At 36.3% G+C, this 27655-nt stretch overlaps 1 protein-coding gene across 1 annotated transcript in view; it reads right to left on the bottom strand.

Annotated features, from left to right (window-relative positions):
- eml1 (EMAP like 1) overlaps nt 1-26347 on the bottom strand; it is a 37596-nt gene extending 11249 nt beyond the window's left edge. The window contains exons 1-6 of the mRNA XM_058399319.1: nt 25827-26347; nt 11180-11362; nt 8888-9014; nt 3712-3846; nt 3442-3470; nt 2148-2174 (exon numbers count right to left, since the gene is read on the bottom strand). Coding sequence (XP_058255302.1) covers nt 2148-2174; nt 3442-3470; nt 3712-3846; nt 8888-9014; nt 11180-11362; nt 25827-25893 — 568 coding nt within the window. The 5' untranslated portion in view covers nt 25894-26347. The remainder of the gene's footprint in view (nt 1-2147; nt 2175-3441; nt 3471-3711; nt 3847-8887; nt 9015-11179; nt 11363-25826) is intronic.
- Between the last annotated feature and the right edge of the window lie 1308 nt (nt 26348-27655).

Raw genomic sequence — 27655 nt, 5'->3', positions numbered from 1 at the left:
GATTCAGATTTTTAAAAAATGTTGGAGATATGAAAAATGAATCACAAAACCATTAAAGTATGTATGCTTTATCAAACAATGTAAGCGGTAAGCAAGGTTAAAACAAATGAATGAATGAAAAGGAACAGTTTAAAAAAAATGGAAAGAGAAAACTATTTTCATTTCATTTTATTGTTTCACTATTATGCATTTTATTGCGTGTTTAATGGACAGTTACTAAAACAAAATAAATAGGTGCATTATCTTGATTCGACATCTTAATAGATAAAAATGTAAAGAAAGCAGATATGCAAGCAAAGCAAATGAGGGAAAATTTTAGAGACGAAAAAAGAGACGAAAACAAAACTGATCAACATTTCACAGACAAAGTGTGAAAAATAGCAAATGACATGCAGAAAGGCAGACAAAACAATTAAACAGAAAATCACCAAAAACAAACAAAACAAAAAAAAGAATGAGAGAAGATTAAAAACAACAACAAAAAAAAATCAAAGCTGTTGTTAATAAACATGTAATACTATTTCTATAATAAGTGCTATATCTGAGATCAGTAGCAGATTTGAAAATACTGGCTGGGGGATTTGTTGGGGTTCCTGTAACTTGTGTCTAATGGAGAGTCGGTGGAATGAGAAGGACATTCCTTCAGTGAGGGAGTAAACGGTACAACCATTCTGCCCCTGGAATGAGTTGCCTTCCTGGGTGAGATCTTGGCCTCTGGGGAAGAATGTGTTGAGCACAAGGGGACATCTGATTTGCAGAGCTCAGCGGATGTGGTCCTTATAGCTGGATGGTGCAGGAAGATCTGCACGGTCACTAGGTGAAGTGATGGGATTGGGGAAATAGCAAAGAAGTTGGATGGAGTATAAAAAAAAAATCTTCTGTATTCTCTGACATAACCACATTCACGATAGGACGATAGGACATTAACAAAACTACTGGATCACAAACCAGTGTGGGAAAGAGGTATTTGCCAACTAAGTATTTAAACTGAGCATCATTTTTCTTGTTAAGGGTAATGTAGGGCAAGCAGACACATCGGTGACATGGTGACTCATCCACAGACGCAGACGAAACTCTCACTGCATCTAAATCTGCTACTCACATGACAAGAAGATTGCCCAAGAATATTCAGAAGCATTTCATAAGGTAATGAGAATGTAATGCCTCTAAAGGATTGATAGAACAATTAGAGGTGCATGGAGTGAAAGCAGCTCTACTCATATTGCCAGCAAGCTTTTGAGTGTGCTGCTGGGTAACTGCAGGAGAATGTGAGCTCCTGTGGTGCATGTGAAAAATAGGCATTGAGGGCTGTGAGCAAACACACAGTATGCCTCAAGCAGGTTAACAGGCAATCAACCACAGGCTGACAACACTCTCGGTGCATGTTAGGGAGAGTGCTCATTAGTCGATTGGGAAGGATTGCACTTTGGGGGTCTGTTACACACACATCCATCAGATCAACCCATGCCTTTACACCAAACGTGGATCTGTTGCATTCTGTGTCATTCTAAGCTAGGCCAGGCTGCTCTGAGACGGTCTATTGAGGAGCATGTACTGTAGAATAAAAAAAGCACTGCCAAATTGGCCCACTTGATTAAAATCCAGCCAGGGGCCTCATTTCCTAGAGTAATGTTTCTTAATCCTTGATGTAATGCAACCAAGCACTGCACTGTTTCATGGTTTTCTGGTTTCAAAACACCTTATCAAAAATACTAAACCTTTCAAAGGTTTAATTTCATATGATAAAGCTGGAAAAACACTCAACAGTGTAGTGTAAGGCTACTCATTTAGAATTACTCACTCCAGGAAGCTCACTCCAAAATCTTTATTGTACAATCATGCACTAGCAGAAAAATGGTACTATACTGTACTTTTCACTTTTCCTTGTAGCTAGCAAGTAACCCTTAAAAGTATATCTTTTGTGCCTTAGTATATGCATCTTTTACTAGAGTAGTGTATATCAGATCAGGTATCCTTAAATCTTTAATGTAAAACGTCATTACAGAAAGTTTAGAAAGTACAGTTTAGTACCCTTTTGTCTTAGCGTGTACTCAGAGCAGAGTTCATAATGGATGTCTTACAGCTTAAGGATGACACAGTGCCCACAGAGCCATCTGGGTAAGCGAGGGTTGATGATCAGGACCTACCTTTGCAGTGTGTCACCCGTCGCATCCCTTAGTGAGTGTACACAGACAGAGACAAAGACTGTGTGAGAAGGCTCTTTACAAAGGGAAAGGGAGAGAGAGAGAGAGAGAGAGAGAGAGATCCTGGCTCATCGGCTTCTAGACCGCTCTTAATTACTCTACAAGGCCCTTTGGGGAGACATCTCTCTGGACCTGTGTTCTAGATAACAAATCACTTATGGTAATCTGCTGCTGCTGTGTTAATTCACTTAACATCTGCAATGCTTGGTGTGATGCCTGCAATTAATCAGAAATTAACCAACATGGTCAAAATAAGATGCATGACATGTGCAGTCTCACGTCCCAGATAGTGTAGTTCAGTATTATGTAAAGTAGACTGGATTAAAGTGTGAGTGGTATTTGCATATTAAATCAAATGATTATGATGTTCTCACTTATTCCTTAGGTGCCTTATGTGTTTTTTTTTGTGCTGTCTTCAAAAGTAATCTAAAGTAATGCAAAATAAGATACGCAGTAAAGGATAAGCAACTGTGATGTGAAGGGCCTACTGTATGTGTATTAGTTATGTTTCTGCTTTAAAAAAGCAGATAATCGCTGACTTTCTGCTTCAAGTAAATAAACATGCAAATAATTAAGAATGTATAAAAAAGCAAACAAACAAAAAATAAAAAAAGCACAATCACATTACAAAGTATGCTGTAGTTAATTGATGGGTGAAATGGGTTACTGATGATAGATGTGGTTGTGATTAGCTGATTGGATGAAATGCGTCATTCCCCAACACACAGAAAAACATCCTGTCACTGAGCTTTTTATGAGCTGAGACTGGAGGAGGCAAGCCTATGCATTCAAAATGATATTTCCTTTAGACTTGTTTTCCTCTTATTAAAATTAAAGTGATTAGAGATATGCTGTAACTGAATACTTTATTTGAAATGAACAAATGTGATGTTCGTTTTAGAATAATTTGGGAGGGTATATATTTAAAATAATAATAATAAATAAATAAATAAATAAATAAAAATCAAACACATTTTGGGTTAAAATCCAAATACAGGTGTATTTAATTGAATTGTTAAACAGATGCAGATTAAGACAATGCCATTGCATTAAACCCCTAGGAGAGATGATTTACTGCAGGTACACACCCATTAATAGTCACTATTTTAAATTTAAGCCCTAATGTACCGTCACTTTCTTGCCAAAGCCAGATATGCAACTATTACGTCTCCAGTCATGGCTCATAATTTTAAAACTTGGCAAGACAGTGAAAAACACTGCAGCATATGTCACTTACCAGCACTGAACACAGGCTCCTTCTGTTTACTGCAGGGTGAGAAAGAGAAAGAAACTATTTGGAATCCAAATAAAGTGCATGTGCAGCATTAACCAAAGAGTAACATTTATATCAGCACTGTAAAATTAAATCAGTTTATTATATTAAGAACTTGAGGCTTATTAAGTAAGAATCTTAGTAAATATCCTGCAGTTCTCATAGTTACTATTTGCCATTAATGGAAAAAAGAAACATGACCTGTGTTTACTAAAGGTTGACATGTTGCTGTACCTCTCACTGGTTCTCTTGCCGCTTGAGTTGCTTCCAGTTGAGGCGGTGCGTGTGCGGTTGCTCTTAACTTCACCTCCACCCTCTTTCCTACTGCTAGGACCCACATGCTCTGACGAGCTTGTTCTTTTCACAGTGCTGAGAAAATACAAAGGATGGCAACTCATTCATTCCGTTTTGAATCAGTTATAGGCCGTGTAATGGGTTAACGATAAAATCTCCAATGAAACAATGAACTCGCTACACAAATAAAACAGATTCAAATTAGAGTGCATGCAACATGCTTTCTAACTATTACAAGGGTGGGCAAATCTTAAATTCATTAGCTAACACAATAAACAAATCAAAGCTTCAACAGGCTGCTACCATACCGAGGTGGATTATTTTCCTAAAACAGTATGTGTCAAAGTGCTTTATTTCTCTTATACAGTAGTGATTTACAATTTAAATTTATTAATAAACCACATGGGTGTTTTATACATTAATAGTAACATTTAATGTTATGGAACATCTACAAGACAGTGCCTGATATCATGCATTTTATACACTCATATGTGGGTCTACCCCAAAATGTTGTCTTTATATGCTGTAGCGTTATAATTCATCTTTGGAACTGGTTTATACTTTGTTCCACTGGAATAAAGGGACCCAAACATGTTCCAGCATGGCAACATGGCAACAGGTTGCCATGGTTTGCCATGGTTGATGAAGAAGGTACCATAACAGTGCCCTGACTTTGGTGATCAATTGGAACACTGCCTACTTACTAGGCTTCATCGAAAGCTTTGAAAAGAACCGGCACTGTTGCATTTTCTCTGTATATGTAGCCGAATTACTTGTGTCTACAGGTGGCAGAAAAAAGTAGCCTATGCCACAGGACTGAGGTACTTGTGACACTACTGTGTAAAGATTACACAAACCAACTGGTGCATGTAATATTTAAACAAACAAAAAAAAATCTTTAGCAGAAGTCAGCAGAACATAGAATTTGCTTGAAACCTGGTGATCCTTGTATGAAATGCTCACAGAAAGCTAAACTGCTTGTCCTAAGTGCATGTACTAGCAATTTGTCCATCCTTGTGTTACCTGATTTTTAATCTCTCTTTAATTTAGGAGAAGACTGAGGCATTTATAAGAGGAGGCAGATATGCTCAATTACACTTTATATTTAATAACTACACAAGCTTAAATTCTGTTTATGAACTTAAGAACAGTTGTAATGTTATTTAAATCAACAAATCAAATAATTATCACAATGAAAAATGAAATATAGGTCTTAAAATCTCAATACTGTACTGTGAGAAATTATTTTTCACATATCCGCCTGCATTTTACTCAGGAACTGGCTCTGTTCATGAGCATAAACAGTTACTCTGTGAAGAGGAAATGGTGCTGGGGAGATAACACAGGACACATCCCCCACTGACAGTCTATTAAATCAAATATCCAGTCTTCACAATTACTGAAAACAAAATGCTAGATATATATCTGAATTCAGCCCGACAGGCCAGCATATTTTTATTTGCTTTGCTTTATTTGCTCTGGGTGGACAGAGAGGGCTGCACAGGGAATGACTGCCCTTTCAAAACACCCAAACAAAGAAAACGGCTGGCTCAGCAGTTTAACGGTTGCCATGCCTAATCCAGCTCTTTCAGGTCAGCCACTGGCTGGTGATGTTATCCTCTGTGAAGGGATCTACTGGATGTTTCAACTTGAAGAGGTGCTTTTGTTAAGAATGAAACTTCAGGCACTGAATTGGAGCACACACAGTTAATCAAGAAACTGCACAGCTTTCAGTCATGAAAGAAATTGTGGGTTGAAGTGGGAGCTTTAAGAGAGACTGATGAAGATGGAAACTAGGGAGCTTTGTGATGAGGCCAAGGAATGTTCAAATCCTGAAATTGGACTCATTACTTCCTGGGTGATATTAGGGCATCAGTGGTACATGTGAGAAAGATGTTAGGAGAAGTAAAGTGATTTTGTACATATGAAAAGCCTTCCAAATAACCCAACCGTATACATAGGAAAAAAGTTGTGAAGTTATGGAAAGGAAATGTCAGTGAACACATACTCTCACCTGTAGAGTGTTCTGAGTGGAAACTGGGATGAGCTGGACAGACTGGACACACTGTACACAGAGCATGCAACATAGGAACAGAGAAGAATCTAAGAGTAAGATACACAGGGGCAAGACAGGTGGCTTGGATGTGTTTTACAAGAAAAGAAGGAGAGAGATGAAGTAGAAGGAAAGTGTGTAGATTTATTAGGTGAGGATTGTAGTACACACATACACAGACACACACACACACACATACACACACACACACACACATTTATCATGCTATACTTAGGAGGAATTTCCAATGTCTGCATCTAAATCTAAGCATAAGCTTCATCTCAGTTACCCAGGTTTAAAAGGTTTCAGTTAAATAATAAAAAAATAAAATAAAATAGATTCAAGAAGCTTTATTGTCATTTCAACCACATATAGCTGAGGGTGCATTTTTGTGAAGATGAAGAAGCCTTTTTTTATCACATATACATTACAGCACAGTGAAATGCCCTCTTCACATTTCCCAACTTTGGAGGTTGTGGTTCCAACCAAGACATAAAAACAAGCATGTATGCAATACATGTAATACATATATGCAAAAATGTTCAAAACATTTTTTTTATCCACTGTTAGATTAATCACTTCATCATAATGTATGATGAAGTGTGATGTCATGTTAAAGGGATAAAAGATCAAATATAATCCACAAAAAAGTTACTCAGTTATATGTATTAGCATCCTTTTAGGTCAGACACTAGTGTTCCTAACATTCATATCACACCACGGATCACACTAATTTTTCAAATCAATCAATTTATATTAGGCTGGTTTCTCAGAAAATCAATAAAAACGTAATACACATAAATATATATTAATATGCACATTCATATCATTCATTCATTCATTCATTCATATACTCAGCTACTCTATCGACCTTGGCCTTTACACATTCAGGTCTCTATTGTCTCAGTCATCCATCCATCCATCCTTAAATTATAATTGAGCTCCAAGCCAGACAACATCTGAGGAAGTGCATATTTATTGTGTCTGTGTGTGTGTGTGTGTGTGACAAGAGGAAGACGGATCACCTCTACTCATTCTTATTCTTCACTGTTATTCTTTCCCACACAGCATCATTGTGCACTGAGACTGACATCACCACAATAGCTGTAGTGCCTGTTACCCTGCTACTCATGAGAAATGTCAGGCTAAGTCACTCTGGACATGTGTGTCACTGAGAGATTATATTATCAGGCTCCTGTGACATGTTGGCATTTCGAAAATGACTCTGATGGGTACGGGAGGCGCAGAGACTGAAATATTCAAATTCAAATGACAGTAGTAGGATAATTTTATTGTTTATGGTGACAACTAGTCCCTTGATGATCTGACTGACACCCAAGCTCTGATAACACAGGTTTTAAAGGGGAATTCCAGTGATTTTTCAAAGCTTCTACATAATTCAAGAATTAAGCTAAGGATTTAGAGTTAAAATAGCTCTTTCTGGGAAATTTATTTGATTTCCTTGTACCTTGTGATATGAATCAGGTCTATAAGGCTAAGTTAGCAGTTTTTATTGTTACCACATGACTGTAAAGCTACACAAGTCTATGTGGGTAATGAGTGCATGGGTTTCAACTATAGGCTCAATCTACACTGTAATCCTTCTCTCTATTTTAACAGGTAATTACTGACAGCATTTCACAGTATTTCCATAAAACCTATCTTTGTATGTATCTTTTACATAATGGCTGTAAAAACTTAGCAGTTTTCTATTTTCAGGCTGCTTTATCCATGATACAGTATCAAACTGCAGAAACATTGCATTCTGGGATTTTTTTACATTTCTTGTTTACAATTATTTCTTAGGTTCTTTAAGTTTCTTGGTCAAGCAAATTTTGTTTTAACTTCTCTCCAGGGTTGAGTGTGATAATAGGAACAGACATTTGTGCCTGTACTATGGCCAAATTAGATTTTTCAATCGGACTTTAACGAAAACCTCCCACAAATAATTAGCTGTGTTAATAAGATAAACCAATGGTGTGTGACTTTGTTTTTAAGTGTTAGTTTGGCTGTGACACTTGATAAATGGACAACACAGCATAAGAAAACAGAGAAATAATGTTTCATCCAAATATTCTAAGGCGTGTGTCTGTGACAAGGATGAATGGATTTTGGAGCATGAGAAGATTTTTTTTTTCTGCACTTTTGTTTAGTCCCGTGTGAACAGTTCAAGTAACTTTGATATTTTATGATATATGGCAAAAGTTACAATATATGCAATGATTTATGTATATAATAAATAAATTATATATAATATATGCACAATTGTTTTTAGACTCTTTTCAGTTACTGGGACATTTTAAAATATATTTATGAAAACTTGTCAGTTCAATTGTTCAGTGTGGAAGAATGTTTCGATTACTGCATTGTTAATTGTTAACACTTAATTGTATGCTAAATATTTTTTTAATAATAAAAATAAGGCAACTTTCTCCTCTTTGCATTAAAAATATTTTAAAATTAATTCAAGAGTATGTTGTTTTCCATTTCCTATGGCCACAACATTTATGAAAAATATAATAAAAATATATTTTTCTACATACGGGGAATGTGATTTTTTTTATACTTGATTACATACTTTTTGCATGTTAATGTTTCACATTTTTATTTAAAAATTCTGTTTTAAAGATACTTTTTTAGCTGCCTTGCCTGTCAGTGCCACTGTACTGTATATGTAGGACATTCAGATATTTTTATCACATGAATAATTCATTTCCCCATATAATTCACAAACTTTTACATGAATTTACTTGACACCGTATTCAAGGCAATAAAATGCCATTACACATCAGTCCCTCCAGGATTTTATGATTTTGCTCTGTATTTCCAATATAAATGTCCTAACCCAAAGATTTTAACTAGCTAAAAATCCTGTTTCAATATCGCAATATCTCCTCAAACCCCTAATAACGTCTCTGAGGTCCAACTTACAACATTTTTGTTTATATGGTTCTTTTTATTAATTAGAATTCAGCAAAGTTTATGAGCCAAGCGCAAAAGAGTGAGCTATTTTTATTAAATCTGTGATCCTTCATTCCCAAGATGAAGGCTGTAGTCTCTCACCTTTTGGTCGCTGGTGTGTTGTCTTTCTTGGAGCCTGAGGGTGAGAGCAGAATAGCGCTTTTCTTTGGTAGGATGTTTCCATTGTGGACTGTGGGCTTCAATGGCAGTGCTGCAATCATTGGCCTGGCTGTGAGACAAAAGGACAGAAAATCAGGGAAGACATTATATTTTCCCATAGCACACAAAGCAAAAATGACAAATAGCTGTCCAGAAATCGATATTAAAATGAATAATAAATGAACATATGACCTGCACAGTAGAACACAGTGGAATTACAGCTTAATCTATGCAGACTGAATGTAAATGGTACTTTAATAAGGGCAGGTTTTTATTCAAACAATGGGTCCGGTTAATTATTACCATGATTATTTATTTATAATTTATCATAATCTATGTGTGCAGTTCTAATGCTTTGGATTGATTATTTATATGTTCCAGTTTTCATGAGAGTACTGTCAAGGTTATGCCAGAATCAACACTCAACTTTATTACCCATCAGCCCCAGCATGTCACATGTCCCAATCATCACTGGATTTTGTATGTTTCATTTCAAGCTTCTGTCTTCATCGTGTGTATGTGTCATCATGTGTTTCACATCTTTTCTCATAGACTGTCTGTTCTTGCTTTATATCTGCTGTTTATGTTTATGCTCCTTGCTGCACGGTTTTGGTTGTTTGTGCTACACAATTTCAATAAAATCTGCCCTTGCATCCTCTGCCTCTACATAATTGTGACAAGCACACCTACAGTGTAACTGCTGACAGCAGAGATCAAGAGGGAGAAAGTTTTATTTATATTACCCTATCAACAAGCTCTATTAAAAATTCATCTCAGCAGATTTGCTGCAGCTTTTCATGTCTCTCTCTGGGCTGCTGAACGTATAAGCTGCACATTTGGGAGAAACACTACAGAAGGAGATGAAAGAGATACCAAGAGAAAGAGACAGGCAGGAAAATAGAATGAGAGGAATAAGAAAGGCCCCCAAAAAAGAAAAAGTCTTTCAGCCTTTCAGTAGGCAGGGACGACTAACTTCATGAATACTTCGCACAAGCACAAAGAGAATACAGGAAACGTGGCTGCTTCATTCAGCCATGACTTAAACAGCAGCGTGGCTGTCAGTACATGATAGGGGAAGTTGTTTTGCTCAGACTGAAAGATGGCAGTGCTAGCTTTTAGAGCATGTCTAATTAAAAAGTCTCTGATATCATTTGTGTTTGATTTCAATCAGAAGTTTACTGCAATTATCTTCTATTATAGTATTAGAATTACAAGGTCAGCACATCATTAACAAGCCAAGCTGCTGAATAATGACAAATGCTTGATTTGGCATCCCTGCTTCCTGCGTTGGGAGATTTGCTAATCCCTAATTCGCTTTAATATGAAAGATGTGTGTTAAATGAAGGACTTTGGGCTACTGCTTAGAAGACTGAAGACAGGGGAGTTTAAATCCCAGCACCTCTGCTACTGTTGGGTCCTTGAGCAAGACTCTTATCCCTCTACTTCTCATTTATATCCTATAAGTTGCTTTGGATAAAACGTCAGCTTTTTTGATATACATAATAAATAATACAAATACATAAATACATGATATGAAACCAAAATTTCTGCATATATCATTAAATCATGACGACAGCTTTATTTACAGAAAATTTTCCTGAATTTTTTTGTGGTGCTTTATTTATTTTTTTAATCGTGTCTAGGCTAAGTTCCTGCAAAGATTGTACTGGATCAGCTATTATTATTATTATTATTATTATTATTATTATTATTATTATTATTATTATTGGTGTTGGTGTTGCTTAAAATTATTTCTTCTTCTTCTTCTTCTTCTTCTTCTTCTTCTTCTTCTTCTTATTATTATTATTATTATTATTCAGAATCAGTGTAAAAGTGAACAGAGCTCACATAGTGATGAATCTTACTGTATGTTTTAAGGCACATGCTTCTTTTTTAGGACCAAATTACTAGAAATTGTACTTTGTGTTTGAGACGCACGCAGCAGAGAAACATATTCCAGTTATTTCAGGACAGCTGTAATTTTCATTAACTACATAGAATAGAAAATGTCAAAACTGTGACTGTATGAAGGGTTTTTAGGGACCGCTACAAATTCATAAATGTGTATATACATATACATAATAAAAATCTGACAAAGTGTGCAGCATTTATCCAGGCACCATATGGAAGTCAGTCAGGTTGTATACTCACATATTTTACACCTGAAAGCAGTTATGTTGATACTCTCATGCTCCTGTGTGAAAGTTAATGAAACAGGGTGTCTGTGTGTGTTACCTTTGGTTGGTCCCTTCCTGCTGAGCATGGCCTGTTGTTCCTCTGAGATGTTGAGTCTCCTCACCACGTCGGCTAGCGCTGACTTCAGTAGCTGAATCTCATCCTCCTGCATCTGAACACGCTGCTCCAGAGACGCAAGTCGGTCTGTCACCTCCATGCTGCTTGTCGCTGAGGCACTGTCATCTACACACCCACACACACACACACACACAAAAATGTTAGAAAAATGTTAAAAATAATATTAATAACAATTGAATAGACGTTTTCTTATTTAATGAAGTCCTTATTTTCAGTCTATTATTGTTAACTTATTAGACCAACAAAGCTCAAAACTACTTCAAGCTTTTTTTGTTACCAAAACAATAAGGATAATGAAAAACAAGGAACCCTTAAAAATTTTTGTCTTCAAATGTCTTGATCAACACATTTAAAATTTACAAGCAATATTTAATTAGCAAACTGTGCATTACTTGCTTACACGTAGTTTATTATATAAATGTATTTCATGCATCTGGGAAACAATCTGAGTGTACATCTGGACAACAGACTGGACTCTGTGTGTAACACAGAGGCGGTCTCTAGGAAATGACAGCACAGACTCTACTTCTTGAGGAAGCTCAGGAATTTTAATATATGCAGCATAGTGCTACACATGTTCTACCAGTCAGCTGTGTCCAGCACTATCTATTACACATTAAGTGCACTGAGCGAGTGGCAGTAAGACAGAAAACAATTCACCCCGAAATCTAGACAGCTCATTGGAACCATTCTGGACTCCCTGAAACTGACTGTTCAGAAGATAATGATGGGTATGTTGCTGGACAATGCTTCCACCACATCCTTGACCAGTCAGTAAGACTAATAAATCCAAGCTGCAGCAAAGAGCGAACATTCCCAGGAGGTCCACCATAACTGCTGCCATCAGGCTCTAAAACTCATCCAGCAGATGCTGTCTATGATTGTTGGCAGCATCCTCCATATAATTTTCTGCCTTCATAAACACATTAACTACCTACCTCAGCTGTCAGATTTATACTTACTGCCCTGTTTGTATTATTATTATTATTATTATTATTATTATTATTATTATTATTATTATTATTATTGTTATCATTATTGTTGTTGTTGTTGTTGTTGTTTAACACCTCACTTCAGTGTCTGATGTTAGTATTAGTCTGTAATGTCTGAAATTGTCTATTGCTATCTATCTATCTATCTATCTATCTATCTATCTATCTATCTATCTATCTATCTATCTATCTATCTATCTAGCTAGCTAGCTAGCTAGCTAGCTAGCTAGCTAGCTAGCTATCTTAAGACCAGGTCTATAATATAATGTGTTTTCAAGATGTGTCAAAAATGCTTCACAGCCATTAGACAAAAGTCACACCTACTACCCCTTTCACATTTATATGTGACATTTAGGTTTTACACATTTATCACATGGACATCACCCTTAGCTCCCCAATGTTCCCATGTTATTTTTCCATATTTTTAGTTTCTTTCCACGTTATTTTTTCATATATAGGACTTATGATTATACTTGCCCCCTTATATGTGACATCTCGGGTGATTTATTTTTAGATGTTCATTTTTCCACATGTGGTTTTATTTTTTAGATGTCACATAAATCATGCTTTGGTCACATGATTTGTTTACTTGAGTTCACATGTGCATTTTCAGGGCATGGTCTTGAAATGTACTTTCACATGGTTTGACATCATGTGTGATCACATGATTACTCACATTATTATAATAAACTAAATAAATATATCAACAAATATCACATGCTATTTTTTTTTTCAAGTTAAATGCTTTCTTTGTTTATTACATAATTTTGATGAAACCATGTGCTGACCAGCAAACAGCAGTTATTTGAGGTGGCTCTCCCTCATTCAACACACTCTCTGTGTCATATTACTATGCACTCTCTCTCTCTCTCTCTCTCACACACACACACACACACACATACACACACACACACACACAGACACACATACACACACACACACACAAGCATAAGAGCATCATGAAACATTGATATACACCAGCTCCCCGTGAGACAATAATGTCTTCATTAATTATGCAAAAGGAGGAAGCAGCTGCTTAGGAAATAAGGTAATAAAAATAATAGCTTTAACACTGCCATGTTATGAACATTGATTAATGGTGATGGTGAGAGAACTGAGTTAGTAATATTGGAGGAAGATAAATGAACAATAACGATTATCATAATAAAACTTAATATTTAATCAATATTTTGATTTAACTATAGAGTTAACTATATACACAGTATTTATTTAATACTGTAGAAAGCACTGCATGGCTCTACATTGCTATAAGCATCTGTTTTAAAATATCGCAACAGAAAATATTGCTAAATATTGAAAGACAGGTGATTTAGTTGTCCGATTGTGTTTTCTTAAAATCCTGTTGTCCTAATAATCTTAAAATTTATTTTAAAACTGGTGAATACACTAAAAATATGTACAGAAACTATATTTATAAATGTTATTTTAAAAGCTGGCACTAATTAAATGTACTTTAGTATAATATTCAAATAGAATATTAATATTAAACAGGTTAAAAATGATTCTAGATGGAAATGTTTAAATTCATAATTCACCAATCCATATATGTCAAATAAAAATCTCATTTCATTAACTAAATTAAATATATTTCACAAATAGAAACAGTGGCTAGTGATTATGTTTCCTATCCCAATTCATCTGCATATTTATAAGACTGCTACACACACACAAACAAATCCAATTTAATGGCCTCTAGCCACTTCACATAAAAATTCAGCTGCTGTCTCTACATTAACAATTACAGTGATTACTGTGCACTAATGATTAATTCCTTACAAGAGACATGCTTCACCCGAATAACAACATTTTCAACAAAGGTGGCTATAATATTCGACAATATTAGATAAGTCAAAATATCTACTGTACATTGTTTTGGATGTTTCCCTTGTGTTAAAAAAGACAGAAAACTGACAGAAAATCTCCGAGGTTAATTTGTGGAGCAGTTTGCCTTCGTGCCTTCTTTAAATGCCTCATTATCATGATTGTAGCAAAAGTGCGGTCTATTCTCAGTAGGAAAACACAGAGTGATATTATAATGAAATGATAAAAGGGAAGAAGAAAATATGCGAAAAGGTGGAGCTGCCATTTATCTGTCCAGGACATCTTAATATTAGCACTATTTTATTAAGGTAAATTACTACTGCACGGAAAATCTTGCTGTATTTTAACGAATTTGTTCGATCTCTAATTAAGCTAAAAAGCAAAGTCATTCATATCCTTAAAAAAATACAATAAGAAAAAAAAAAACAATAACATTAAAACATGTTATTACTGATGTTTCATAAAATTATCGTGATAGGAAAGTAAATGTCCAGCACTATGACACTAAACAGTTGTTATGTTGTGTACAAGACACATTTTCACAGAAAATGCTAAGGACATTTCTAAAGTGTTCACAATTAGTTAATTCTAATACAAGTAGCCCACGTGTGCGTCAATTGCGAATACGTGTCACTGTCAACAAGTAAAGCAATGACCAGAGAATACAATTTTCTTAACAGAAAAAATTAAATGCAATATAAAATGGCTCCCAATATTCTCTGCACCCTTACTCCCTATATACATGTTTGATGATGTGCTTTTTGTTTCCATAGAACAGCTAAATGTATCTCCTTTAACTATTCATTTCTCCACTTTGTCTAAAAGCATGGCACAATTACATTTCAATTTTTTGCTAAAAGAAAGGAATGCACAATTAAACATACTTAATGATATCCTTCATAAAACACAAATGACTTCCATAAAACGATCTCAACCACTAATGATGGCCAGAATTAATTAGGAAACCTATTTGACCACATTAAAAAGCATTTAGAGGTAAAATGAAGGGAAACCTAGCATGATTGCTTGCTTAAAAAATTTAAAAAAAGCAATTCCCGTAATTTTACAAAAGAGACCCTACTTGGCAAACATCCATATCCTGGGGAAACACATTGCTTTTGTTCCATTTCTCTTTCTATCCTTTCATTGATTTCATTTTAGAGCCTCCTGATTCATAGTAAGATACACTCATAGCAGAAAAGCTGATGTTACTATCTCCTCTAATTTTAACTTCAGTCTAGTCAGGGTAAAACCCGAAACATTAACTCTCATGCACTGACACACAATGTATGAATATTTTGCCTTCATTTGAAATCAGCCAAGGAAATGAGTTCACTGAATGCACCAACTGACTGCTCTTCATCTTTGTCTTGACTTTCCAGCATGCACTGTGCATGCGATTATCACTGATTGCTATTATACCCAGCCTCAGTGTGCAGACGGTTGAAAGGATGGGGTGCCCAAAAATGTCAGTGGATTATCAAAGGAAAATGAATCCCTTTAAAGTCCTCCCGTTAGTGCAGTGAACTCATTAATAAAACATCTTAGTCTCTGTTAGCAGGGACTCAATCCTGACACTCTGAGCTCCCGATGCAAAATCACTCAACAGCAGCCTGATGAGGAGATTTGAAAGGATTAGAACAGCAAGTGTCTTCATCATTCTGGGCCTTAAAGCTTTTTCTGCTCTTATGAGGCTGTTCAATGTTACAGGGCCAGTAGGATTATAGATGTAGTGTAGAGCTCTCCGGTCCTTACTTAGCAAGCAATTAAGAAAGACAGACAGACAGGAAGACAGACAGACTGACAGACAGATAGAAAACAGTGGCGTAACAATAAGCAAAATTCAAATGTGATATGCTATGGTGGTGTCTATACACTAGATTTTCGATACAGCAAAACAAAACATTGCTTGAATATGTGCCTTTGGTTTCCATTTTCAGTTCATTAATTCAATTCAATTTTATTTGTAAAATTGCCACAAAACAGCTTTACAAATATCTCTAAATACACTTTAAATTTGTTCTCAATGAGCAAGCCAGAGGTGATGGTTGTAAGTAAAACTAAGACGATATGAGGATGAAATCCTGAGAGGAAACAGACTCAGAAGGGATCCTTATCTGGGTGACACTATAGTGAGATTATAAATAATTCCCTTCTATATCTGTGTATGTAACCAGGAAACTCAGTCTAGCTTTACCATGAAGTCTACCATGTTGAAGTTATCAGCTGGTCACTGATAGAGTCTTGGGTGCAAAATTGTTTTTTGCCCAGGTAATTGCAGTCCTGAACGTTTAATTGCAATTTGTTGTCCTAAGCCATAGTAGCAAAACCACAATGTTAAAACATTCAATGTTATAAATTGGGTGTATTTCTTTGTGTTTTCATTTAGTTTTAAAGACATACACAGAAGGGGGATATCAGCCATGTCTGTTGTATTAGAAGTTTTTTGTACTCTCTTTGTATTTGGCAGATTTTAGCACACAGTAGTCTCTTGCATCGTAAAATTAACAGAACCCTGTGATGCTAGAATACACCAGACCTTTTCCCACTGTTGTATGTCTTGCACTTATACACTATTATGCTGGCATGTTGGTTAATAAAAAAAAACTGTAGCTTTTACTGAATCGAGATTAAGAAGAAATTTTGTCAGAGGAAGGAGTGTGGGCTTGATTAAGCTTAAATGTTTATGGAAAACAAGCAGTCTTTTATGACAGATAGCCTACTTTGTAATTCTGTCTGTTGAATGTATTGTTTGATACACAGGAATATGGTTTAAGTGCACCCAAAGAGACAGAGTAGATTTATAGATCTGAGGAATATGTGAAGTAGAATAAACTGTAAATAAACAATTTGGAGTAAAATTACTATGCAGTATAGTGTGGATGTAAACACTACAAATAATAAATAATATGCACAATAAAGTAAATCTGTCGTTGAGAGCATTCATAAAATCCTGTCTTTGTGCAACATTCTTTGGAATTTAACATGCTTGATTCCGTGCTTTCTTTGATCAATAATCCGGCACTTACACATGAACCCTCCATGCAGAGAGTGGGAGTGGAAGAGAGAGCAAAGGTCTATGTTCTATAAATGGATTACAACAGCTTGTTTTCCCCCCACACCTTGTTGTTTTTCACAACCCTGGGTCACAGATACAAGGTCAGTCCTTGTCTTGAAGCCTTGCCATCAGACGGAAACGAACCTGCTGTCTTGTGGTGTCAGTGAGGGAGGACATTAGAAAAACCAATCACCTAAGCTAATATAAACCCTACACAAAAGAAAAACAAGCAAATCAGTGGATCTGATCGAAAACAACACACACTGGAAACTAGCATGTTTAGGAGCCAAAAGCATTTGAGGAATTATTCGAGATACTTCACATGTGACCTCTCAGGAAGAAGAGGAGGAAGGGAGGAGGAGGAGGAGGAGGGGTGAAGAAAGAGAAAAAGTTGATGAAGGGGGACAAATGGCTCCCAAAGGACAGGAACATGTCCTCAAACAACCTAAGGTCAGCAACATGCCTCAACTGACAGATTATTAAAGCCGCACAATCTATTTTGCCTGTTATACCTATGTTAATATTTAAGTTTTTTTTAGTCTTAAAAACTAAAAATGGTTTAAGCGCTAAAAGGTGGTAGCAACTCATCACCATGCCCCACTGCTGCTCTCAAAATGTAATGGCACAACTATTGTGTGAAGATTCTTTGTCCCCATACAGGAGATGGAGGAGCTGCAAGATAATTAGAGAGACACTGAGCCAATCCCTCTCACTGGTTATGCTTAAGCTCCAAGTGTTGATTTTGCTCCCTCTGATGTGCAGCCATGTAAGGGCTGTTGTCAGGGGCTGAGTGGGTTGTTTAGCATCTACACAGCATGATGTCTACAGAAGCTATGCAGCAATTCACTGATGATTTCACTGAGGTAACTGCAAAGAAGAACTTGAGGAAAATGGCTATATTGCATTTAAAGCTTATTAGAGCATTGCATATAAAGCTTATTAGATAAAAATCTGCAAATTCTCACTATGGTTTGTTGTTTTAAAGCTACCAGTTAATGAATCTTTTGTCAATTATTTTAGAAAAAGAAAAGCTTCAGCCCACAAATGTGCATTAATTAATACATAAAACATAAAGAGGTGTGCTGCTAGAGAAAAATAATCAACAGCTGGGTGATGTGATGTGGCCCACATTCTGTAACTCATATACCAGATCAATTTGGCAATTATTAAACTTTATATTAATTAAACAACATGTCAAACTTTTTTGTTGCTGAGGAATGTTCATGAAACAAGACGGTTCCTGTAATAACTTGCACTATAGCAGAGCTATAGACAATCATTCCCTCAGTAAGTTTGATAAGAAGGAAAATAAAGTTCATAATGTTAAAGAAAAACCAGAAATTGCTCCATACTCATAACTCTAAACCTTACTGACCATTACAAAGTGATGCAACCTGAGATCTCTTCCATAAACCTCCTTACAGAAATTAAGGATCACTATATCAACGACTATGTATTTCTTTGTTAACTATTTTTCCAAAAAAAAAATGGAACAAAAAATGATTTTTGCGCCGTTTTCGGGTGCTCATGTTCAGCATTGAATTTCTTTGTCATGTCAAACTCCAAAGTGGAGCTTAATGCCTCATGTGAAAGTAGACACTTAGGGTTTTAAAAATGGATGTGTTATCTTTGACCACAACTCTGTGTAAGGTGAAAGAGGTAAAAATGTCTCACTTAGAAAGCCAAAAGTGTCCAGACTTTTTTTATATATCAAACTTGGGGAGAGAAAATAATTTGTTTATAATGCTGTTTTTATCCACTTTTTAAACCATATTCACATAATAGATGAGCAAAATAATAAATCTGAGTTTATTTAAAGCCCTGTTTGTGCACTAAGTTTGCAAGTCAAGTGTCTACAGTAGTAATGTCAATGTATGTATATGCAGATATTAGCAATACCTTGTAATAAGAGTCTCATATGAAGTCATTTGTTTATACACCTTAACCCTACAACACTGATTTGCACTTTCGACAGCATTTTTTAGAAACTTTAGCCCACCAGGCATAGTATGTGCCACATGTCAATTGAAACAGACATCCTGCTTCCATCATTATACTCAACAACAGCCAGAAAACTCTTATTTAGTCTACCACAGCTGACCATCACAGTGTAACAGTCACAACCCTTTTTCCAGAAACAGCTTCCTATGTATCTATCAACATCTCTCTTAAAAGTTCACACTCAACAGTCTGACCTGACCTGACCTGACCTGAGCTGTGTCTGTAGAAATGACAGGGAGAAACAAACCTGGCAGTGACAAGCTGGGGTAGAGGAGCAAGGCTAGCTCACACTCTTCAGGAGAAAAGCTGTAATGGACGAAATACCAAACATATGAGGTGAGGAAATGAGGTCAGTTTGCTGGAGCAAGTTTCAGAGTACTCGGAAAAGGAAACATGGATCATAGCATTAACTAATGGCTTGTTCTGCTTTCTTGCCTCAGACACAAAGCTCTTTTCAGCTTTTCAGCATAAGGGGTGAGAGTCTTGATTCACACACACACACACACATACACACACACACACACACACAGACAAAAGGTCACTGAGTACACACAACTGGCCACACTGCACTGTACAATGGGTGGGTGCATGGTGTTTAACAAATAATCCTATTGTTCTAAGAGTGACATGAATGAAGTTAAAGAAAGTGCAAAGCGCAAGAAGCGTTAGGATGCTGGATGTTACAGACGGCTTGTAATATGTCACTATACACTGTGCACTACTATGAACAGAGAATTGAATTGAGAGACATTTATTTAATATTTATGAAAGGAGTCTTCTGAATCCAACATGAGAGAATTTTCAGGACAGAGGACTGACAAGATGTAATTTTTTTTTGTCTTATTAATTTCAAGAGGATAAAAATGAGAGAGACTGGTAAGGGAAGGATGGTTTCCCTCATTTTTACAGCAATTTATTTTTTTAATTTATTCTACTGTATTATATATCAGAGCCTCACAATTCTCACATTAACATTATTTTAAAACATTAAAACATTTTAATAGGAAGTTTTACTCAAATTGTAAATCTATCATATGTGTCCATGTAATTAACCAAGCCAAGCAGATTCTGTCTAATTTTACTCTCCTGAAACACAAAGGGGGGGGGAACAGAAATCAGATACAATTTGTTACAATCATATCTGTATGACGCAAGTCCTTTTGTTGAACTTCATGGTCAAAATACAGTCGAAACAATTTGGATTATCCTGTCTGCCTGAGGATCTCGAAAAAGACTTCTTTGTTTAGGCAAGCGATACAGTCTGGAGACCCAAAACACGACAGAACTGCAACAAAACGACCTTTATTGGGACTGTTCATAATAGCACACAGGACTCGGTAACAAAAACATAGCCCTTTGTCTGCAGCCTGACGGTATTGTACGTGTGTGTGTGTGAGTGTGTGTGTGTGTGTGTGTGTGTGATTTTTTAAATGGGTCATTTTATATATCTTCATAAATGTCAGAGAATTGAATCAACTATCAGTAATGTACAACTGGATGAAGGACACCAAAAGCAAGTGGACAGTGCAGCCTTGACAAGACAAAGAGAGAGAGAGAGAGAGAGAGAGAGAGAGAGAGAAAGAACAAGAGAGAGATAGAAAGAGAGAGAGAGAGAGAGAAAGAACGAGAGAGAGATAGAAAGAGAGAGCGAGAGGAGAGAGAGAGAGAGAGAGAGAGAGAGAGAGAGAGATAAATCGCTTGATGGAGAAAGCCATTAGTGTGTGTGGTGATCTCAAATAAAAGATGTGTTCAAAACTGTTATCAGTAGACTACAAAGTGAGAGGAGCTAAAGAGTAAAAGCCGACATTTTATCTTTACTGGTACACAGGGCTATAAATGACAGCACAGGAGGAACGAGTAAATCACTTGAAACTAATAAGCAGAGCGTGAGTTAGTATTTTCCTAATAGCATTTTTTACTGGAAATCCTCTGACCTGGCTATGGTATGCATAATGAAAAAAGATCTGTGGGCTGTAATTGTGTTTACCTACTTATAATGAATCTAGGAAGGCAAACGTAGCTGACAGCTTTTAGAAATCATGATATGTGGTTAAACAGAACACATCTTTAGTGCTACCTCCAGCTCATGTTGGTCTGTTTAGATCAGTTATTTGAGCAAGGACTTTAATCCTGCTCCGACAGCATGTGTGGTTATTAATGAATTTATGGGCGATTCAGCTCCAGAGCCAAGAACATTGTTCTAATAGTACTGCTCGGATCACGAGAAAAAATATAAAGAAAATAAACAACCATTCTTATCGCACTCCGTAATGTGTTCATGTATTTATAATTTTTTTTTTTTTAAATAATCAAAATATGTATTTTAGAGTAATAATCAGCTGCAGTCTAAAGAAGAGTTTTCTGTAAGACCTTGGATGACATAAAATCTAAAATATTTTCATATGGACAATTGGCATCTTGGAAAAAAAAAAACTTGGCAGGCAGGAACACAATTACATTAGGAAGATTAACATCCAAAATATGATCCAAGCTGTAGGATAATAATTGATTAGGTGGCTATATTTTAAGATATAAATTTTAAGCCATAGGGAAAAGTCTGGAGCAGCTACATTTGTTTTATGGTCACTTTTCATTCTTCCTCCAATTTGCAAGAACACTGAGAACACTGGCTGATTTAGATGTCAAAACTGTAAGGCATTTCAAGGTGGTAAAACTCAGAAATAAAAGTTCACCTCCAGCCTTAAAAATGTGAGTAAACTCAAGGTAAAGACAACGATGGACTACATTAAGTTAATTTATTTTCTGAAAACTTGAGATTTTAAGATAAAAAAAAGAAAGTTCACATAACTAAATAAGGCTATCAGTTTTACAGTGAATGAATTTCATTTAATGTGGGCCTGTTTGTTCATTTATATGATCTATTTTTCATCTACCTGAAACCTGTTTCCTTAAATAAACCCTGAAATAAAATCAGGACAACAGTGAACCTGAATGGATTCAGTTCCTTATGAAGTTCTTCGGAAGTATCTTCTTCCGTTATAAAATACAGTGTTAGATAACATTATATCCATAATATAAGTTAGGAAATGTTCACTGAAATTTAATTGGGAGACTGGATTAAAAAGAGGATTGTGCTTTAAGTGTAATTTAAAGAGTATTTGTGTCTACTTGCCCTTGCTTACTTCTACCTAATGTCATTTTTATGCATGTTCTAAGAAACCCTATTTCCTCCCAGTAAATATCCCACATTTCTGTTTTGAGTTAAATACGAGTGTTTTTGGTTAGTATGTTATGTGTTGCCAAGGCGCAGATCATCCAGTGGTTCTGTTCAAACTTGAGAGACACGCAAGTTTTGACTGCAGCATTTTGGAAGTATATGAAATGCTAAACCCCAAAAGAGTAATAATAAATATTACAAGCCTATGACAGCAAGAGACCATCTTTGAACAAGCTAGTTAGCAAGACTACCTGTGTTTACCTGTCATTACATCTAGTAAAGAAATCTCAAATCAATACGACTAATTGAATAAAAACTCAAGAAAAGTGTGTAGGAAACCTACATGGACTTGAGAAGAACAAAGAAACTCCTGACAGACCATATCCCAAGTTCAGGATCGAACTAGTGACCCAGGAGCTGTGAGGAAGCAATATTACTTCTAAGTTATTAGCTCCTTGTAATTAGTTTCTCAGTAATAGTGTTTCCTAGTGCTCAGTTTCTGATTTATGGCAACTGTAATAAATGCAACATATCCAATATTCACACTGGGAAGCTGGATTTGAAATGGAAATTAATTTCCAGACTGTTCAGATAAGCTTGTACTATCCATTTTGATGCAGAGCGTAATCAGATATCGAGTATGGTGTTCATATTTTAATGATGATGCTTAATGTTCTATTATATTGCACCTGATGAAACTGCTCTACATTTTCCATTCAGCTTGCAAGTGATTTATAAAGCGTTTAAGAAGTAATTACGCCAGTGTAACGAATTGGGACCACACTGTGACCAGCACATACAAGCAATTTGCTTGTATGGCGTTTCTCTTACCTCTGGTCAAGCAACTGGTCTCCAGTAGGTCTACTAGAGTACAGTCATTAAAGAAAGCTCATTTTATCTTCCAGCACCTAAAACATGACAGTCTGGAAATATATAATGAGGTGCGGTCAGAGCAAATTAATGGCACACAGGCAACTTACACATAATCCCTTTGAGTTCAGGGACCTTGTGGATATCATGCCAGAGACTGGACTTTATGTAAATTCGTCCATTCTTGTGAATTGTCTCAAGTCTCAAGTCTTCAGCCACATACTGTAGCTAACAAATAAATCCTCAGCTCTAGTCGTTTTATTTCTAGTCATTTTATTTCCACTGCAGCACACATACAAAGTAAAGCCTACTCTGATTATATATAAGAAATAATACATACTATTATATGAAACAAAACAACACAAAGCATATGTACAGGATGCATAAAACAACGGTTTCATAAGCTCTTAGCTATGACTAGGACTAAAGGACGTCTCTTTGGACAACATATCTTCAGTATCCAAAACAACCAGTATTTCTGGGTGTGTTTTAATGTGCCTTGTAAATCTTGAATTTACTTTACTATCGTAATGTATTTTGATTAATTACTTGCACACAGCACTTCAGTTGTCTGTACCAAATCTTATATGGCCATTACCTCAGGCTTGATCATTAGTGATAAATGTTAGGGCTAAATAGTAAAGCTGCTTTGAGACAATGTTAAAAGCGCTATACAAATAAATTGAATTTAATTGAACTGAATTGAATTGAATATTAACTCTATATTTAAAGCAGTGTATTTTTTAAGAAATAAGCTTAAAGCATCTAGGACTAATCTGCATCTACAATCACTACTGTACAGCATCTGAAGTCAGAATCTAGACCTTCCTAGATGAATCCATACAACTTGGTGTTAATTAAACAAATTTCCTTGGTTCAAAGATATTTTTTTTTATCACACAGGCCTATATGAAATGTCAGTGTCCTCCTCTGTGCCTTCATCCAAATCCAAACACAACTTCCCCTGTGACAGCAAGGTTGAATGTCTCCATCAAATCAATATAACTATGTCTATCCAACCACATATCCATCCTATACAGGGTCGTGGGGGACCAGTGCTGGAGCCTATCCCAGGGGGCTCAAGGAATGAGGCAGGAGACACCCCAGGTGGGTCACACACATAACACACATTCATACACTCATTCACACACAATTTAGAGACTCCAATCATGTTGGGTTCCAAGTCAGTCAACATATGACTGAAAAGCAAACTGCATTTCACACATACACACACACACACACACATACACACACAAACCTTGCACTAACATTATTATTTTCTAAACTAATTAATGCGGTATAGCTTTAACCTCAAAAACCAACAACAGTCTGCTATTTTAATAGTTTTTAAAATTTTATAGAAGCCACAGGTTTATAAAAATATATATTTTTGTGAGAACAAGCCACATGTCTCCACAAAGCCAAAGCTGTCATATATTCTTAGCCTTATAAATTTAGGCTACAAAACACACACACACACACACACACACACTACACTACACTATGGATTGATTCATGTGAGCCAAAATCAGTGCTAATGGATGAGAGAAAAGACAAAATAAACTAAATATATCACACCTCCACAGTTGTACATACAGAGAAAGGAAACTAGAGAAAGAGAAATCAGAGAAAGAAAGTGTCTGGATGTGAAACAGGATAGTAGTAATGTAGGTCAACCTACATCCATGATCCATGAAGGAAAATGCATTCTTGATAAGTTATGGCAGCTCACATTTAAGCAACAGCACCAGTTTTACAGGTAATACAAGTTTATAAGAAAGGTGTCCTTCACAACACTTTATACACGTGACTCATCAAGATCTCTCAACAATAAAATGTCAAAACAATCATGTTACTACAGAACAGTTTCATAATATTCTAGCAGGAAGGAAGGATTTAACAGGGCATTATCTTTGAACCTAAGGAGTCACATAAGGTCCCTTGATAAGAAAGATTAATGATGCGGTACTGACGAGGGCAACATGCACCTTTACTTATCTGGTAATGAGGAGAGCCCTTATTCCTCTTCTCCTCTCAGTGCTTTCCTCTAATCTTCTCCCTTCCCCCAAGCTACCACAAGCACCCACACCAAACATACAAGCACAGACTGCAACTGACAGCACAGTCTTATGAAATGAAAGTGGAAGAACACAGCCTTGAAAAAACAGACGAAGATAATCATCTATACCTCAATAAAAATGTATGGGCTGTGTTTCAGTCATTCTTTTGTTTAATAAGTTTACGAAAATGATACCTTCACAACTATCATGTTTTGCTTCATGACCTATGTATGAATTGTTTAAAAACACATAATACATATAATAATATCTCACTGATACTTTATGTATAGGATTCTTACTGTTAACTCAGACATCTACCCTGAAACATTCCCACTATGAGACAGAAACACAAGCTTAAACAATTCTTGAATCAAAGTCGTGATCTAGTAAAACTCCTTTTAACTCTATAGAACAGAATTCTACTGCTTACTAGACAAAACTTTCTTTCTACTGTAAGGGATTTGCAAACACTCCTATAGTTTAGAGCTTAGCTGAAACACTTTTACAAGGGAGAGGCACAAAGGCAGGATGCCAAGCTATGAGAGTGAGTGTGCAGGATCAAGTTTACCATTACAGAACTGCAGCAATGAGGATGTGTCATAGAGAGAGCTGTAGCTGGAAAAGCTGTCCTCCATCCTCTCCCTGTGCTCTCCCTGTGCTCTTCTTCTTCACCGTCACTTTCACTGGCTTGATAGGGTCACTCTAGTTCCATTCACCATCCAGCATGCTAGGGTCAGCCCACCGTGGTCAGTTACCATGACAACCTGTCCCCTCTAGGGTGGCTGTCAAGCCAACTCGGTCCCAATCTCACTTACTCTCCAAAAGAAGCTTGCAAAATTCCCCCCACCAAAAAAAACCAAAACAAAACAAAACAGGAAAGGAAATATAGATATGTTTTAAAATGTCCCGTTCTTCTTCCTTCTTTCTGCTTTTTATCCTTATGACCTTCTCCAGAGCAGCTGTGGGCTGTGTAAACATCCAGAAGAGAAACAGTTTCATACAGCTTGAGCTCTAAGTGGAAGAACTGCTGAGTGTATTTGTGTATGTGTGTGTGTGTGTGTGTGCAGTAAGAGTGTTTGTGTAATGTCGTGGACACACCACTGAGCTGCCTGGGATTTCTCCCTTAGCCTGGTTTGGAATGTCCAATCAGAGATGAGGTGGGTGGGGTTTCTTTGGAGTTACCCCACCCTGTAGCTGCGAGAGAGAGAGAGAGAGAGAGAGAGAGAGGAATATGAAGCAGCGAAAGGAACTAAGGAGAATGACTTAGCTGTTATGGCAAGACTGAACAGAACTTTCCCTAAAGTGAACAATATGTGTATACCAGTCTTAAACGTATGTCTGCTGAACTCTAGGTTAAATAGCTCTTACACTGTATTTGTGAAAATGAGCGTCCACACCTAACACCAACCAATTTAGATATCCTGTTCTACTAAAATTACACGACACACTAAAGAGTATTATAACAATGAGGAATGTACATTCCAAGGTTTTAAAGAAGAAAAAATACAGGGCGAGAGAAGACTCAACAGAAAGAGAAAATATGAAATGCATTTCTGTGCCATAAAAACAAACACAAACAACCACTCATGAAGCTAAATACTGACATTCCGAGCTTTATCTTTTTATATTCTGAACAAAATATGACTTGGATTGAACTATCATCAGAGGAAAAAAAAACATTAAGGGAAGTGGGGCTTTGGCAGTGGCTTACAGCAGACAACATGCCAACAAAAAATTAAACCATTCAGTGAGCCAAGCACAGATGCATAAGCATTAAGAGATGATTGCGTGGCTTCATTTTGCAGCACTTTAAACAAAACCCATACCCAGCAGCAACAAAAAGTCCTTTTGAAGCTTATCACATGCCTCACAGCAGCAATGCGAAGCATTTTGAAGGGGAGACTGTGTGCTTGTGATTTGGTCCTGGCTGTCACCTCAAAACCTAAAGGACTAATCCCCTTGGAAAGCAAGCGACTTTCTCTTTCTCTTTGTCTATATCTCTCTCCTTCACCTCCTTCAATGCTGTGTTCTTCTGTCATTACATAACACATTCTCTCGAGCATGAACAAGAATCAAGTTCTGCTCATGGCATATAATCTCAGACCAGATTTTAGCCTTGACACAGACCCCACTTTCTGTTCCACTCAAGATCAAATGCTTATGAATTTCCAAAAGCCAAGAAAAATATCACAGAGATTTACAACTCTTTATATTTTGTGATATTAAAGTCCACAAATAATCAGCACACTAATAAGTAACTAATGTTTTCATAATAAATTAATACATTTGCTAATAATTGCATCAGGAAATCAGAATGTATATATACAATATGGCCAAAAGTATGTGGACACCTAACTATCACAGCCATATGTTTGAGTCACACAAGGGAACAAAGAT

The sequence above is a fragment of the Hemibagrus wyckioides genome, linkage group LG09 (genome assembly GCF_019097595.1).
Source record: "Hemibagrus wyckioides isolate EC202008001 linkage group LG09, SWU_Hwy_1.0, whole genome shotgun sequence".
Classification (NCBI taxonomy): Eukaryota; Metazoa; Chordata; class Actinopteri; order Siluriformes; family Bagridae; genus Hemibagrus; species Hemibagrus wyckioides.
The sequence above is the reverse complement of the archived record's forward strand: the minus strand, read 5'-3'. Positions and strand labels throughout refer to the sequence as shown.